The 16,120-nt window shown below is 38.8% G+C and overlaps 1 protein-coding gene across 1 annotated transcript; it reads left to right on the top strand.

Annotated features, from left to right (window-relative positions):
- The first annotated feature begins 6,277 nt into the window (after positions 1-6,277).
- On the top strand, positions 6,278-15,571 carry ctsd (cathepsin D). Its single transcript, XM_051378447.1, has 9 exons — positions 6,278-6,445; positions 9,220-9,376; positions 11,792-11,915; positions 12,013-12,131; positions 12,224-12,423; positions 13,518-13,640; positions 13,790-13,934; positions 14,682-14,780; positions 15,013-15,571. Exons 1-9 carry the CDS (start codon positions 6,384-6,386, stop codon positions 15,172-15,174), a joined length of 1,191 nt encoding a protein of 396 aa, XP_051234407.1. The 5' UTR covers positions 6,278-6,383; the 3' UTR covers positions 15,175-15,571.
- Positions 15,572-16,120: the final 549 nt, after the last annotated feature.

Here is a 16,120-nt window from a genome sequence, read left to right as displayed (position 1 = left end):
CGAGAAAGAAAGAGCACTTTCATATAATGACACATCCACTCCCTTCACAAACCAATGAATTTAAAATGAACATGGACACACTCAGTCGCCTAATATAGAGGATCAAATGTTTCTCTTAAGTGTGGGTCAGAATCCAAAATGGGTGTCACTCGCTCTGCTGCTGAGTCGCCTCCTCGTGAAGTGTAATTCCCCACACAGCAAGACAACACAGCAGCCACATGTGTCCTGTGCACTGGCACAGACAGGTACTAGGCAATAAGGTATGCAGAGAGAGTGCCGAGATGAAGATTTCTGACCTTATATAATGGACTTTTAATTAGATGCTGTTTGGCAGGCTAATTATCCCCAAGCCTCGACTCTGTTTCCTTTAATAGAACTCAGTGTATTTAGGTGGCAGTTTATATGTAAGACTCGTTTTGCCTAATGGAGTTTTCTGCTAAAGAGCTAACGAGGACTTGGGGAGAGGTGTTTTTTTTTTTTTAGGCAATTTCCTGAGCGAGTCAGCGAGGAGCACTGCGAGAAGCAGAGAAACTGCAAATTAGCATTACAATTATCATTAGCAACACTGGAGGAAAATGTTGCGTTGATTAAAAGTTAGAGAGCGACCTACCCGAGAGTGGAAATGTGAGGGTGTCATGTGATGTGATGTGGTGAGATTGTGTGCATGAAATAAGGGGAAGTTGCTCGGTTTGTGATTCATCAGATTTTGACAAGATAAGACAATTTAACTACAAAGCATTTGGCAATTTTAAGCCTGAGCGCACGAGTGACAGCGTCTTACTCACATCTCTCAACTATTCCTGGTGCAGGTGGTCCTTTTTTTTACAGCCGCCTAAACTGGCAGAAGTCACACAGAGAGAGTCTGCGAGTCAGTTTTGTTTTCTATAAAAAGATCAATACTGGGAGAGGCTACAATCCAATTTCAGAACGTGAATGATCTTCTGCTCTCATGTTTGTGCTTGAAGCCCGATCAATGGCTCCACGTGTTTTGATCATTTGTTATCATTTCCCTTCATTCCACACAAGATGCTTCAGCACCTGCTTCCAGGCAGATCGCCACACGGTGGAGGGGTTACCATAAGGCTGATTACACTGTGCGTTCAGAAGTCAAGCTACATAGCCTTAAGTTCTTCTAGTGTTATGATGAATAATGCATGAATGGAGTTCTTTATCTGAAGTGTAGGTTATTCAGCATGCAGACAGACTGATGCAATTATTGCAGTGTGTATGTTTTGTTAAAGGGGAGAGAAGAAATGCAGCAAATACAGGAAATAAAATACAAACATTTAACCATTTAAAGGGTCCATGTGTGAGATTCTGAAGCACTTTACGATCATTTATTATTGCCAATCACGTCTCCACTTCCTCCCATTGTATAGAAATGAAGCCAAAATATCGGGGATATAACGGCTACCATCTTTCACCATACGGAGCCAGAGACAGCGCACTAGTGATCGGGGTTGGCGCCATGGTCTCAAAGTCCCGCCCATGCACCAGGCTGACTGATTCAAAGCAGTTCTCAGCTGTCAATCATGACATAAAACCCCCAATTAAATAGCTTCCATTAACTAATTAAAACCAAACTAATCAGAAAAATGAACACTTAAATCAATGACAGAAACCCCATCTGTTAACAACGAGGCAGCGGGCTTTATGACCTTGGAGAGCTGTCATGTCATCCATCTTTATATATGTCGATGGTTGTAGCTGATTGGTCGCCTGTGGACGGGTTCGTCGGGTTGCAGGTCAGATTTTCCGTGAAAATTCAAAGGATGTGACGTTTATGTGCAACGCTAGCTAATATTATCTTATAAATGGAGTCCGGTAACGTCTACAAACCAACGGCATACATAACTACAACACAGAGCTCAAAGTAAAAGATTACAGCAAAGGTTGTGAAAGATATTGTGATATTGTGGTTTTAGCTTCCTAATGCACTCGGTAATGTAACATAATACTACCTCCACATCTTTACAACGTCAGAACTGGGAGGCAAATAAAAACCTTTATAATAAATATACGTTTTACAAAATGTTATATATATATCAAAATCTCTGTATGTTAAATTACAATAATCTCATATGCACTTTATACAGTGATGGACCAGGTGTGCACAGGTGAGAAAGTAAGTATTACAGAGAGATTACTGTTGTTTTTAGCTTAAGAAAAACACATTTAGAGCATAATGTTGCCTAAAATATTAACATATGCTGCATTAAAGATTTCTCCTCATTGGAATTAGGAGGAAAAAAACATAATGGATTACATGTAACTTAGTTATAGGTAATCAGGATACAAAAGACAATAATCAGATTACAGTAACATTTAGATATTTATCAGTTTTCCATTTTCTTTTCAAAGGTTACATTATTTCTTTGTCACAGTCTGTTTTCTTGTACATCTATAATTTAAAGTGTTTACTTACTGTTTTATTTTGTACTTTCAGATCCACTCACTTTCCCACCTGTGTGTTTGTTATTGTGTTTAATTAGCCGCTCACATGTGTTCATCGTTAGCGTTCCAGCACTTTTCTTGTGTTTGACTTTTTGATTCTTCCTTTTTGTCCCTTTGGATTTGTTTGCCTGTGCTTATTGTATTTCTGTGTACCGAACTTTTACAAGTAAAAGAACTGTGTAGTTTTCAACCAAGCTCTTTTTGTGTTGAGTCCAATATTTCTGGTTTGGTTATAACAGACTAACCCCTAACCTTGCACAACAGTCAAAATGAGACTAAACTAAGCAATTAATTTTGGTGTGAAGTTAAAGTTTTGTTAATTAAGTTGTTAAATTGATGATTCTCTGTTTTCTAGCTGAGTCAAACTGTTTATTTTTATTTATTTATTTTTTTTATTTCATTTTTGAGAACATGCCGAGCATCAGGAGATAATAAAGTAAATCACAGCTGTAATCAGTATTTGTCAACCTCTTATTACTGCATCAGCGTCACATCCCTGTCGGTTAGCTTTAACTTGTGACCCTTGTTCCTCTTTGTTGTTGCAGTTTGTCTGTTTGCCAATCGTTCTCGTGATTTTCAGGAGCTTTTTCCCATCAGCACAGAAAGTGCAGGGTTTTTTCTGGCTACTGATCTTGCAGTTTGGGCTCATGTGGTTTTCAGTTTTGCCGTGTCATGCTGCTTTAAATGTTCACATTAAAGTGCTGACTGTTTGGACTGTGTCAGCCTCATACTGTATGGCACAGCTCTGTCGCAACTTTATAATGAGATTAAGTTAATTTAAACCACATAGATAGATGCTAGATGTTCCTTTCTCTTCCACTTTTATGTAACATTTCCACATTAAAATGAACATAAACACTAGACCTATGTTATATAACCCATAAACCCAGAGAAATTTGTCATTTTATTCAGGTAACAATGCGTCCAATCCAACCTGATTGAATGAATGTCAAGATATTATTGGTGGAAATCAGTCACATTTTTTGATTTACAGGAACACAAAATGATTGGATTTTGATGTAAAAACACAAATAAAATGAGTTTTTGTTAATTTTCTGACATACATTGTTAAATAGGGGAACAATATAACTGAGGACGTGTTCTTAAAGGGTTAAAATTACATTTATCATTTCACCTGGACTTTAAGTAAGGATCTGAACACTTTTTCCACCACTCCTTCAACCTATAAAAAGTCGGGTTATCACCCATTAGCCTTCATCCTCAGTAGACCATCAATCTCATGATAATCCATCCAATAGTTGGACTGATGTCTTTGTTCCTACAGAGCAAAAACCTTATCGTTTACAATTCAGTTTTACAATTATACTTTTCCATTGAAGCTCAATCCTGTAAAAGGTCTGTCATTATTAAAAACGTTGCTGCAGATGTGGCTCTAATCCAGCTGTGTTTGGTGCCACCTCTTGCTCCTGAACATGACTCAGTATTAATTTCTACAACAGCCAGCTAATGAAACATGACATCTGTGCCACCGCTGCACTACCATGTGATAAATCCTGAATGAGTCACACATTTCCATATTGTTAATGCGCTTTAGTCATATAGTAGTGAGAGTAACCACGATGGTAAAAGCAGAAATATACTGTGCATGTTCCCACGTGTTTGAATCTAGTTGGTTTATAACTGATGATATAATCTGACTTTTTTCCTCAAACGTGAAAATAAATTACAGTTTTTTTGAGATATGTTTGTTCTAAATTAGATAATGAGATAAAAAGAGGAAAAATATGTTAATATAATTAATATGTTTTACATTTTTCATTTCTGTTTCAGGGGGGCGATTAGCCTAGCTTAGCATAAAGACTGGAAGCAGGGGGAAACTGCTAGCCTGGCTCTGTCCAAAAACTAAACCAAACAATTGCCATTCTTACAGTTTGTGTATGAAATAAACAAGATACGAAGAGTTAATTAGCATATTTTCTTTAACTTTAGACTGAACCAAGCCAGCCATGCTTCCAGTATTTATGCTAAGCTAAGTGAGACTTTTCACATTTGACATTAAAACTGTTAGTTTGTTATATTTTCTGACCATAGGTGGGCTTTGAAATGTAAAAGTCTCTTTCTGTTATTATGTATAATATATTAAATATATATGTGATCATACCTGTCATTTATTTATTAAAAAATCCCAGATTGTGTTTTCAGTTCTAAGTTTCTTAAGTTTTAAAGCATTATGATAACCGAGTCCATCATCTTCAGCTTAGTCATGCTGCAGCTGCTCCAATGTGATTATCACTCACTGCAGATTTCATAAAGCAGGTCAGGAGATAATGGAAGTGGCACACGTTTTTTATTAAAAGATAAACGTTTGCCGTGGAGCTCTTTAGCATCATATTCAGGCTTTTCTGCAAATCTATCTGCAGTACTTTCTCCAAGCAGACGTCATGCAGCTCCCACTATATGTACTGTAGATGTTCACTGTCTGTATATACGGTCAGAAAGGAAGAAAGAGCCTGTCTGAGTTTCCCCCCCGTGAGGTTTTCTTTAATGAGAGAAAGGTTTTAATTGCACGCTGAGGGAGTTATCTGGATGGTGGTGTCTGGATTTGTGGGATGAGGCAGCCACTAGCTGTTCAGTCCTCGTCACTACAGAGAAAGAATCTCAAAGCAGGTTTTATAAACTGGTGGGATTACAACAATGGAAGAAATGACTGTAGGCAGGAATATAAACTTACTTACTTACTTACTTAGTATTTCCATTTTAGGCTACTTTATACCTCTATATATACCTCTTCCTTTAAGCTAAATAAACTTTAAATTCCACACTTTCACTGTATCTTAACCAGTTTCTCTGGCTCCTCCTAGTGCTCCTAATGGCATTTACAAGAATCCACCGGGCCCAAACAAAAACCAAAAGATGAGAAAGATAGTTAATTATTCCAGGTTGTCAAATACCAATGGTGCAGGTTTGTGGCTTTAAGATTCAACAATAATTAACTTAATCTTTCTTGGCTCTGGTTGGTTGTTTTTGTTCACGGTGGATTCTTGCAGGAGCCCGAGGAACCTGATTTTATTCAGATTATGTGTAATGCTGTCAGGATATATGACAATAAAAAGTTACCTACTGCAGCTTTAACTTTGTTGGTACAGAATGAACTCATTTGAGTCATTTATTTGCAGAAATATTAAGTGAAAAGAAAAATGTTGTAAGTTTTGACAGTGTTAAAAAATAAGAATAGTCCTTCCGCCACTGGAAACAGGTCACAATTAATCACAATGTTATCAAATAAAATATCTAAGAGTCTGAAGTATGTACATTATAATACAATATATGAATATATAGAAGTATATATGCTACAGTATAAGTGTAATGAATAAACCAGAGTAATCTTGGGAACATTGAGCAGCTGGAAATATTCCCATTACTTTGATTTTAATGGTTGTCAGTCAGCAGAAAAGTAATATAACTAGCAGTGTAACTAATTACATTTTTTGAGTAACTATTATTTAAGCTCTAAACTTTGAACACCTGAACAGAAGCTATATTAGACCACTGACCGAGCATCAGGGAGGAAATTTTACTTCCTTTAATTTAAGTTAATTGTACAGTTTATAATTTGTTCCATATTTGTTTAATATAATTAATATATAATATAATAATAATTCATTTAACTTACTCAATGATATAAAAAGGGGTTGGGAACCACTGAGGCAGCCCAACATTTGCTCTAATATGTAACTGTGTTGTTGTTGTTGTTGTTGTTGTTGTTTTGCCTTTATCCCACTACCCGCTCTCTCAGCTCGCGTCTCCACGGTTACAGCCACCGGAAGTGTCGTAATTCCCGGACGGAATCGGACCCACGTGACGGTGACTGCGCACCCTGCGGTCAGCTGATAACCGTCGGTAGTTTCCCGACAACAGGTCGAAGTGCTCCGTCATTGTCGGGTCTGTGTCAGCGGCACACTGTCACCATGAGGAGCCTGCTGCTGCTGCTGGTCGCCGGGTTAGCTCTGACGACCGACGCGCTCGTACGGTGAGAAACAAACAAACAAACAAACAAACAAACAAACAAACAGTTTTAACGGACGTAAACAATGTGCACTAATGTTAGCTTAGCGCGCAGCTCACACGGTGTTCGCGCTGTTGTCGAACACTTCGGGAGAAAGTGGAAAATAAAAACGCGTTTGTGCAAAATTTAAAAACGTTAAAATATCTGAGCGGGTCAGCTAACGTTAGCCACCGATAATGCTAGCCTGGCTTTGTGCTGGATAACGTCAGCTGATCCTGTGACATGCATTAGGGTCGGGGGTCAGGGGTCAGGGGTTAGGGTTAGGGTCTTACAGGAGTCTTCAGTCAGTGTGAGGGAAAGAAACATCCTGTAAAATATTACAATGAGAAACCTGTTCAATAGTTTAAATTGGTAGCTCAGAATAATGATTTAATCTCTCAGAATAATGATTTAATCTCTCAGAATAATGATTTAATCTCTCAGAATAATGATTTAATCTCTCAGAATAATGATTTAATCTCTCAGAATAATAATTTAATCTCTCAGAATAATAATTTAATCTCACAGAATAATGATTTAATCTCTCAGAATAATAATTTAATCTCTCAGAATAATGATTTAGTCTCTCAGAATAATAATTTAATCTCTCAGAATAATGATTTAGTCTCTCAGAATAATAATTTAATCTCTCAGAATAATGATTTAATCTCTCAGAATAATGATTTAATCTCTCAGAATAATGATTTAATCTCTCAGAATAATAATTTAATCTCTCAGAATAATAATTTAATCTCAGAATAATAATTTAATCTCTCAGAATAATGATTTAGTCTCTCGAATAATATTTAATCTCTCGAATAATATTTAATCTCTCGTAATAATTTAATCTCAGAATAATGATTTTGTGATATTAAATCCAAATATTGAGAACATTTCTCATTATTTTGAGATGCTGTGTCAATATTTTGAGTTTCTGATTATAATGACTCAAAGAATCGTCACATTGGCTGAAATGGGCTTCCATAGAGGTGTTTGCATTATACTGGGAGTTTATGAAACAGCTTAAATCTTAATGTGAAAATAATTAGGGCTTCACAGTTAATCAGAATATTGTATTAATTAAAGATACTGTACCAAATAAACATGTTTTCTTACATCGTTTCCATAATATTTCCTAAAATTGTGCAGCCCTGCTTATAATATAATAATAATAAGTACTGTAGTGCTGCATACTAAATCTGTTAAATAAATGTAGTGTAAGTAAATAAAGTACAATATTCCCTCTCAGATGTACCCCAAAGTAGAAATACTCTTTTTTTTTTTTTTAAGTGTCTCAAAGCTGTACTTAAGAACTGCACTTGAGTAAATGTATTATTCTGGATTCCACCAGAGGGCCGGTTTATATCCTCATGGGTTCGCGGTCGGTGTGATCCACTGTAACGAGTCCAAACATGAATGTGTCGCAGTGAAGGAAAATAAAGGGCGAGGCAGTCTCACACCTTTTTAGACTGTGGCTGCAAAGTCGTGACCTCCTGCATGTTCTCACAGAATCAGTCAGACCTAAAATATTGACTTTTATTTTTGTTGTTGCGCCATTTATTTGAGAAAATATAAAGTGGAAAACAAATACTCAAGAATCAATACTTTTGGAGGTACAGTACGCTACGGTATTCATTATTCCTCAACCAGGTTGTAGCCTGCAGGTAAAGTTATTACCTTTCAGGCATCACATGAGCAGTAACATTAAGTCTGTCCCGTCGTCTCTAACCGTCGTCTGTCCGATGATTTAAAGTTTGCTGTCTTTCTCTGTGAAGTTTGTATTTTGTTGCCAGTAACCTGCCTGTTTGATATCTAGTGCTTTTATTGTGAAGCACTTTGAAACGTTTGTACTGAACAGTGCCGTATTTTAATCTTGTAATGTGCATTTCTCGTAACTTCTGACATTTTAAAGGCAAAAAGAGAGAAAAAGAAATGACTGGATATTGAAATAATGAGTTTCATCCATGTTTAGTGACTATGCACATATTGTGGCATGTGCTAAAAATATGAACGGAGCTTCCACTCACTCTGTGGTAACTCGTATGACTGTCTTCTACATCCTGCTTCAGAAGCCGCAGGGTAACAATGTGGTGGAGGGTCTAGTATTTAGAGAACAAGTTTCACATTTAATAACAGTTAGTTGACTCTCCATGAACCCCTCTACAGTTGTCAGTCACATTAGGTACACTTAGCTTCAACTAATGCAGTCTAATACAGCAGCAACAATAAACCCCCTCATGCAGGTGTAATGTTGTGTTAACTGTTAGAGGTGTGTGACAGTCTGAAGGATGAATTAAAGAGAAAGTTCCTGTTGTTTAGACTTTTCCCGTAGATATAAAGGGTGTGTGTGTGTGTTGGCCACAGCGATTGCTGCATTATGCACAGTACTCGCAATATTTTGCAACACGCTGGGAAGATAAGGGTGAAGTATGTGTGTCAGATCTTATCTGCAAGGCCGCCAGTTGTTTCATATGTGAAGTAGATAATGGTTCCACTTTATTTGGATGGTCCGCCTACAGAATATTTCTAACAAACTCAACAGCTTATTACCTGAGATTCACATAAAGGTTTAGACACAGAAACACATTGGTTAATGTATAATAATGACAGAGGAAAGGTTACAAATACTCTAGAAACTGTCTGCAGGCGGACTATCCAAAAGTAATCTCCATTGTATTTGTCCTTCAGTATAATATTTAATACAATGCTGTGATTCAGAGGCTACAAATGAACTAATTCCCCTGTTTCTTCCCATTCAGAATTCCCTTAAAGAAATTCCGTTCCATCAGACGGGAGTTGACGGACTCGGGGAAGAGCGTGAAGGAGCTTCTGGCCGACAAGCACTCCCTTAAGTACAACTTTGGCTTCCCTGCCAGTAATGAACCCACTCCAGAAACCCTGAAGAACTACCTTGACGTAAGCACCGCTCCCCAAACCACTGGCCCTTAAGTCTTCACTTTCCCTAATGCGCCGCTCAGAAGCTAGAAAGCCAAACTAAGGGAGAGCCACAACAAAGGTCCTCTTGTGTCGCGGCCGCCTCTGCCTTTTTCTGTAAATCCTCCCCAGCTGAATGGAAAACCAGTAACCCCTCTGCAGATTTTAGACCTGCTGATTCATTCTGCTGTAGACTAATATCAGCTTTTAACAGACGAGACAGTGACAGAAGAGGAACCACATGACGGCTGACTCGGTGTCGCCACCTGATCTTTAAGCCTCTTTATCCTCGTCAGCTGACAGAAAGTTTGTTTGTTTGTTTGCTCTCGGTTTTACTGAACGTATTAGGCAACCACCTTTTATCCGCAGTAGAATGACGTCAGCCTTTCAGTATTGTGAGGGAGGGAAAGAGCATAAAAACATTTGAGTGGTTCACGTTTTCAGATCAGACACATCTGATCATTTTCTTTCTAGCTATTGGTTGCTCATATTTATCAGTATATCTGCAGGCCAATTAGTAACGGTCTGCAGTGCAGAAATACCAAAGATGTTTGGGGTCATTTACAAACTGTCTCCATTACTTAGAGCTGTGACGAGTTCAGTTTGACACTTGTTTATGTGAAATAACCTTCAAAAACAGCTGCTGTCTTCCCAGAAACGTTACTCTGCAAGAACAGCTCTTTTAGAAACGAGTCAAATATTCTTAAATATCATCACATTTTCTTGTATTGGGCAAAAAAAATCTGCCAATGGGGTAAAACATTTTTACTTGCTGTCATAAAAATCAGCCACTGACAGACTGTAATGGGCCTTTAAAACTATAAAAAATGACAAACATTTAAGCATGTTGTGCTTATTAGAAGCAATAAAAACTCTTTCTTTAAAAGGCAGAATAAAATAGTGACTGTCTTAAATGAAGACACCAGAAGCTTCTTATTTTCTAATTATTTTTATTTAAACAATGAAAAACTAAACAGCTGCTTCATTTCAAACACTGGGACGAGACGACTTTCTCTTAAACTGAGAAGTTGTGCAAGTGATCTTGTTCCTCTGCTGGGATATTATGCAACCATTGTGGGAACTACTTAAATCGAGCTCAACATTAGCTGTAATCTCTCATTGAGACAAACTTAGATATATTTTCTTTAAAACCAGATTACTTCTCTAAGAAACACACTTGACAAGATAATCTTTCTTTTTTTAGACCAAAAATAAGTCTAATTTCTTAGAAACAAGTACTTTTTGTTTTTCTTTCTTGAGGTTCCTTTTTTTGCAGTGTAGTTGCAGAAACAGTCACGTGCACACTTTTCTTTCCAGTTGAAGATTTGGGGTCAACTGTTTACATGTGCCAACGTCTTTAATTGAAACAGTTGTTTGACAAAAATGCACAAAACTCAAGAATGTGTCCTTGCTTTTGTTAACAGAAAGTTGGTGGGCTCTGATCCAATTTTGTTCCACTGGTATTTAGTCCTTTAACAGGAGTTCTTATAAGTCTTCCAGCAGTTTTTAATTTGTGCAATACTTCGGTTTGTCCCGGCTTCATACATTTTTTTTTTCTCAGAACAGCTGGACACCACCAGATGTAAATGGGAAAAATATATGTTAATTTCTGTAATTTGGGCAGACTAACCCAAAGTAACCACCAATCACAGAATAAATCAAACAAAGACATTCAGCTTTCAAATCTTGCTGAGAAAAAGGAAGTCCCGTCAGGCCTCAGTGACTCTGCGGAGTTCTCACAGCGTGATGGTTTTGACCCGAGCGGCTTTCAGTCACATGAAAAGGAAGTTTGCTTCAGCTCTTGATTTTGTGGAGTAATCATTTGTTGTGTCACACTGTAATTTTTGAAACGATAACGAGTGATTTATTGACGTGACTCAGTTACTATTTGACCGGTGCCCAGCTAATATTCGCTGACACCGACAGCTGTGCAACCAGAATAGAACAGCCTGATTTGTATTGTGTTAACTTGCTTTGTCAGACCTTGTTGACGCTGTTGTTTTAATCATTAGACCTGCTCAGTTTCTCTGCTGTTGTCAGAAATTACCCTTTTCTGCTTTGAGGGATTGTCGTAATCTCTTCTCCTGTAAACATGAGATCAGCTCCAGATTTGTGAGTTCTCAGTTAGAGTTATTTACTGGATGGTTCTCTCTTTTTAGTCCTGGAAAGGCCAGTAAATGGAAGCAAACTAATGCGGTGTGCTACATAAACACTGACCACCTACCTGTAAACGAAACTGAGACACTTCATCATAAACCATCATCAGTAAAACAGGAATACGGAATAAAACTGGAGTTAAGTGTGTCAATAAAAGACCTACCAGTAAGTTATATCACCAGTTGTGGGGAAAAAGAGCATTGTTGTTGATAATCATAAACCTGTTGTTTTCTTCATCAGGCCCAGTATTACGGCGAGATCGGCCTGGGTACCCCCTCTCAGATCTTCACTGTGGTATTTGACACTGGTTCCTCCAACCTGTGGGTGCCATCCATTCACTGCTCCATCTTAGACATTGCATGCTGTAAGTCCTCCTGTAGTCATCACAGACACAGTACTGCAGCGTAGTGTAGTCCAGGTAAAATGCTGAAATCTTCCCTTTCTTTCTCTCCTCCTCGCAGTGCTTCACCACAAATATAACTCTGCCAAGTCCAGCACATACGTGCAGAACGGCACTGCCTTTGCCATCCAGTATGGAAGTGGCAGTTTGTCGGGCTACCTCAGTCAGGACACGTGCACGGTAAGCCTGTCTCACACGCTAGCGGCACGCTAAACTGTAGTCTCTGTACTGTAGTGAAGTTCTCTAACTTATGTTTGATCCTTGTTTTCTAGATCGGAGACATTTCAGTGGAAAAGCAGCTCTTTGGAGAGGCCATCAAGCAGCCCGGCGTGGCCTTCATCGCAGCCAAGTTTGACGGGATCCTCGGCATGGCCTACCCACGCATCTCTGTGGACGGGGTGGCGCCAGTCTTTGACAACATCATGAGCCAGAAGAAGGTGGAGAAGAACGTCTTCTCCTTCTACCTGAACAGGTGGGGAAACGGAGAGGTTGTTATTGACTTTTGGTCATCACATCGGTCCTGTAGGAGGTGGATGTGGTTCACATGTAGCTGTTATCCACTGCAGGAACTGAACAACCTGCAACTTCCCTGTTACTGGAACCTTTTGTGAGGCTTTGTTAGCAGGTTCCTCCTTGTGTTTACACACTGTGCTTATGGGTTGTGTTGTGTTGAGTTTGTTATAGCCTCCCTTGTTGCTCCTGACAGTACCTGGAACTTTCATTCAGTACCACCTTCTGATCAGTGCCGACATTAATGTTGTGTATTGTAAGTTTCTGTAAGTGGAAAAGTGAAAAATATTCAGTTTAAAAGCTGCCTTTCTCTCCACATGCTGCTGTAAAAGCCAGAAACTGCACACTGGCCTGATGGAAGTGACCACAGTTGTGTGTCTCTGGGTTAAGGTCACACAAATGTTGCTGCCATCGTAATGAAAATCCGTCATCCTGCAAACACGGCGCCCAAGCAGGGTTGCTGGTTAGTGCTCTGTGTCTGTGCAGGATAACGGTAGTAGATGAAGATAACGTGCAGGTGGATCGTTCCCACAAACGTGCTCATATCAAACCTTTTCTGAAGGAAAGAACATTTCTTGTCCTTATCTGAATTCAGTGTTTGAATATTCTTGTTTATTTTGGATTTCATTGTATTACTGTGTGAGGGATCTCCTATTGAGGTTTACTGGGGAATTTCAAGAGAAGGTGGTGAACTAATTTTAACACGCAGAGATATTCATATGGAGAATAAATGTAGTATTTTAGATTTAGGATTTAAAGCTGTACTGTCTTTTTCTTTATATTAACAATGGGTGATCTGTATCTGCAACCTACAGTGAAACCGTTCATTTGAGGGAACAAACTACTTCAACTCTCTTGTTATAAGACTCCAGACATTTCAGAAACTGATATTTTAAAACGTCTCTATTTGAAACCAAAGCTATCTACAAAAAATATCTGGTTGTCAGATATTGGCAATTTGGGTAAAACGGCACTTTAACTTTCTCCATGAAAGCTGATCGTTATGTTTGCTGTCTGTGGCGATGAAGTTTGAGTCCACGTCTCTTCTGTTGTCAGGAACCCGGACACCGATCCCGGCGGTGAGCTGCTGCTGGGAGGAACCGACCCCAAATACTACAGCGGAGACTTCAACTACGTCAACATCAGCCGCCAGGCCTACTGGCAGATCCACATGGACGGGTGAGAGCTTCAACTCCAGACACAGAGATGAGACATTATTATTCTAATGAGTCCAGGACGGGTAGGTTGACTGTAAGCTATAAAGCTATGGTCTTTGAATTCTGAATCATGTATCTATATGTGTGTGTGTGTGTGTGTGTGTGTGACAGGATGATGGTGGGCAGCCAGCTCAGTCTGTGTAAGAGCGGCTGCGAGGCCATCGTGGACACCGGGACGTCTCTGATCACCGGACCCTCGGCGGAGGTCAAGTCCCTGCAGAAGGCCATCGGAGCCATTCCACTCGTCCAGGGAGAGGTGAGAGAGCGTGTTGCCCTTAAATGAGTATCAGACAGGAAGTCTGGGAGTTTTGAGAGACGCACAAACACATTGTTGGTTTTAGTGTTTTCATGGGATTTAAAAACAAAGGAAAACTATAAAATAACATCAGCCTTATCCTTTTTAAATTTTAATTTGAAAAAACACTCAAATCGAATTAAATAGCAATTATTTAACTATAAAATGTGTTTTGCAGAACAGTTAATGTTGGGAATTAATGAAAGCCTAGACTTGGATTTCTAAAAATATAGAATCACAACTTCAAAAATCATTACCAACTGTTTCAACTGTTGTTCTCTTATTTCACCTTCTGAACTGAGGATTTGTCTCATGTGATCAGTAAACTAAATCTCTGTTGGTTTTGAGTTGTTGGCCGGACAAAATAAGCAAGTGATGGCAAGTTTAAAGTGTTTTATTTATTGTCTGTAATTTTATATAAAAGTCAGTTAAGTAAATAATCTGATTAAGTGATTATGAAAATAACTGCTAGTTGCAGCCCAGTAAGTTAAAGTATATTTTTCAGTGTTTCACTTAAACTAACAGGTTGCACTGCACATTTACTTTATTTTTGTTGCTCTACTTTCATGTTAGTGTGCCTTTTTTATACAAATGTTGAATGTTAACTTAAAAAATAAATGCTGTTTTTATACTTTTTATTTTCATGTCAGCTTGCAGTTAAAATAACGAGCTGTGTATTGATGAGTGTATTCTGTATGTGTGTTTCAGTACATGGTGAACTGCGACAAGGTCCCATCGCTGCCTGTCATCACCTTCAAAGTGGGCGGGCAGCTGTACACTCTGACCGGAGAGCAGTATATCCTCAAGGTGAGACTGTGCGCATTATCGACCAGCAGGGGGCGCCAGAGAGTCACTCCTGCAGTAACAATGCAACCCTGTGACTGCGTGTTGCGTCATAACAAACCAAACAAGTGCAGCTTTGTTTGACTTGGCTCAGCCAGGAGGGGGCCGGTTTGTTGTCTGAGCAGTGATCACACATACAGATCCACTGGTTTGTTTTTCTGTGTCTGACTGAGTCTCTCTCCTTCCAATCATCCAGGTAACTCAGGCTGGAAAGACCATGTGCCTGAGCGGCTTCATGGGTCTGGACATCCCTGCCCCCGCCGGGCCCCTGTGGATTCTGGGAGACGTATTCATCGGCCAGTACTACACCGTCTTCGATCGGGAGAACAACAGGGTGGGATTTGCCAAGTCCAAATAATAAGCACATCTGTCGCTGGAGCAACAAGTTCAAGTACAAAGCTTAAAAATCCAAGTTTTAGGAGATAAAAAATTGTGCTGCACACATTTTCTGTTGCTTTGCAATCAAACAGGATATAGCAATAGATTTTGTGTAGAGCCTAAATGCACTGATCTGAAGAATTTGTAAGATTTCCGTTTGTGTAACCGATGGAAAGGTTTGAAGGGTTGTGTGACGGGTGAACATGATCAGGGATCAGCTGGTTGTTTCGGTACGGCCCTTTTTAAACATCTAACTTTTTTTTTTAATCAGGGATTTGAACACTTTTAATTTGTGTGTTAGGAGGAAGTTGTTCCTCTACTACTGAGTTTGAGATGTATCTTAATGTGATTTGGCCTGAATAAAGTTTTTAAAAGAATCTGTGTTTACTGTTTCACGGTTGCTTTGTAATCTGCTAAATGTTTGGTTAGCATAGAGCTAAAAAATGCTAACTCTCACCTTTGCAGCTCATGAAAACTTAAGTTTAAAACAAAAACAATCACAATTGGTGCAGCAGAACCAGAGATATCGTCCTCGTTGTTTTAATACACACATTTTTCCTGTCAAACCTTTGCGCCTACATTGCCCACAATGCAATTCAACCACCAACAGTTCCATCAGAGATTCACTAAAAGAAGATAAAGGTCTCACTTATGTCTGTAAATGCCAACAGATAATTATTATTTTTTGCTGTTTCAAAACTGTAGTCTTCAGCACCAACTGACGCCGACTCACGTGACATCACTCAAGGCAGTGTATCAAACTTCAAAACGGCTTTATACAAGATTTTATAAGAAATGAAATGTGTTTATCACAGAATTAGCAGAGCTTACTTAGCGGCTATTCTACAATATCGAAATATCAGAAAAATGTTTGTTACGTTTCAAATTGGATTTACTTGATTCACTGTTTGTTCTCGCCAACTTCA

Source organism: Dicentrarchus labrax, unplaced genomic scaffold (genome assembly GCF_905237075.1).
Source record: "Dicentrarchus labrax unplaced genomic scaffold, dlabrax2021, whole genome shotgun sequence".
Lineage (NCBI taxonomy): Eukaryota > Metazoa > Chordata > Actinopteri > Moronidae > Dicentrarchus > Dicentrarchus labrax.
Note: the sequence above shows the minus strand (reverse complement) of the source record. Positions and strands in the feature narration are given on the sequence as shown.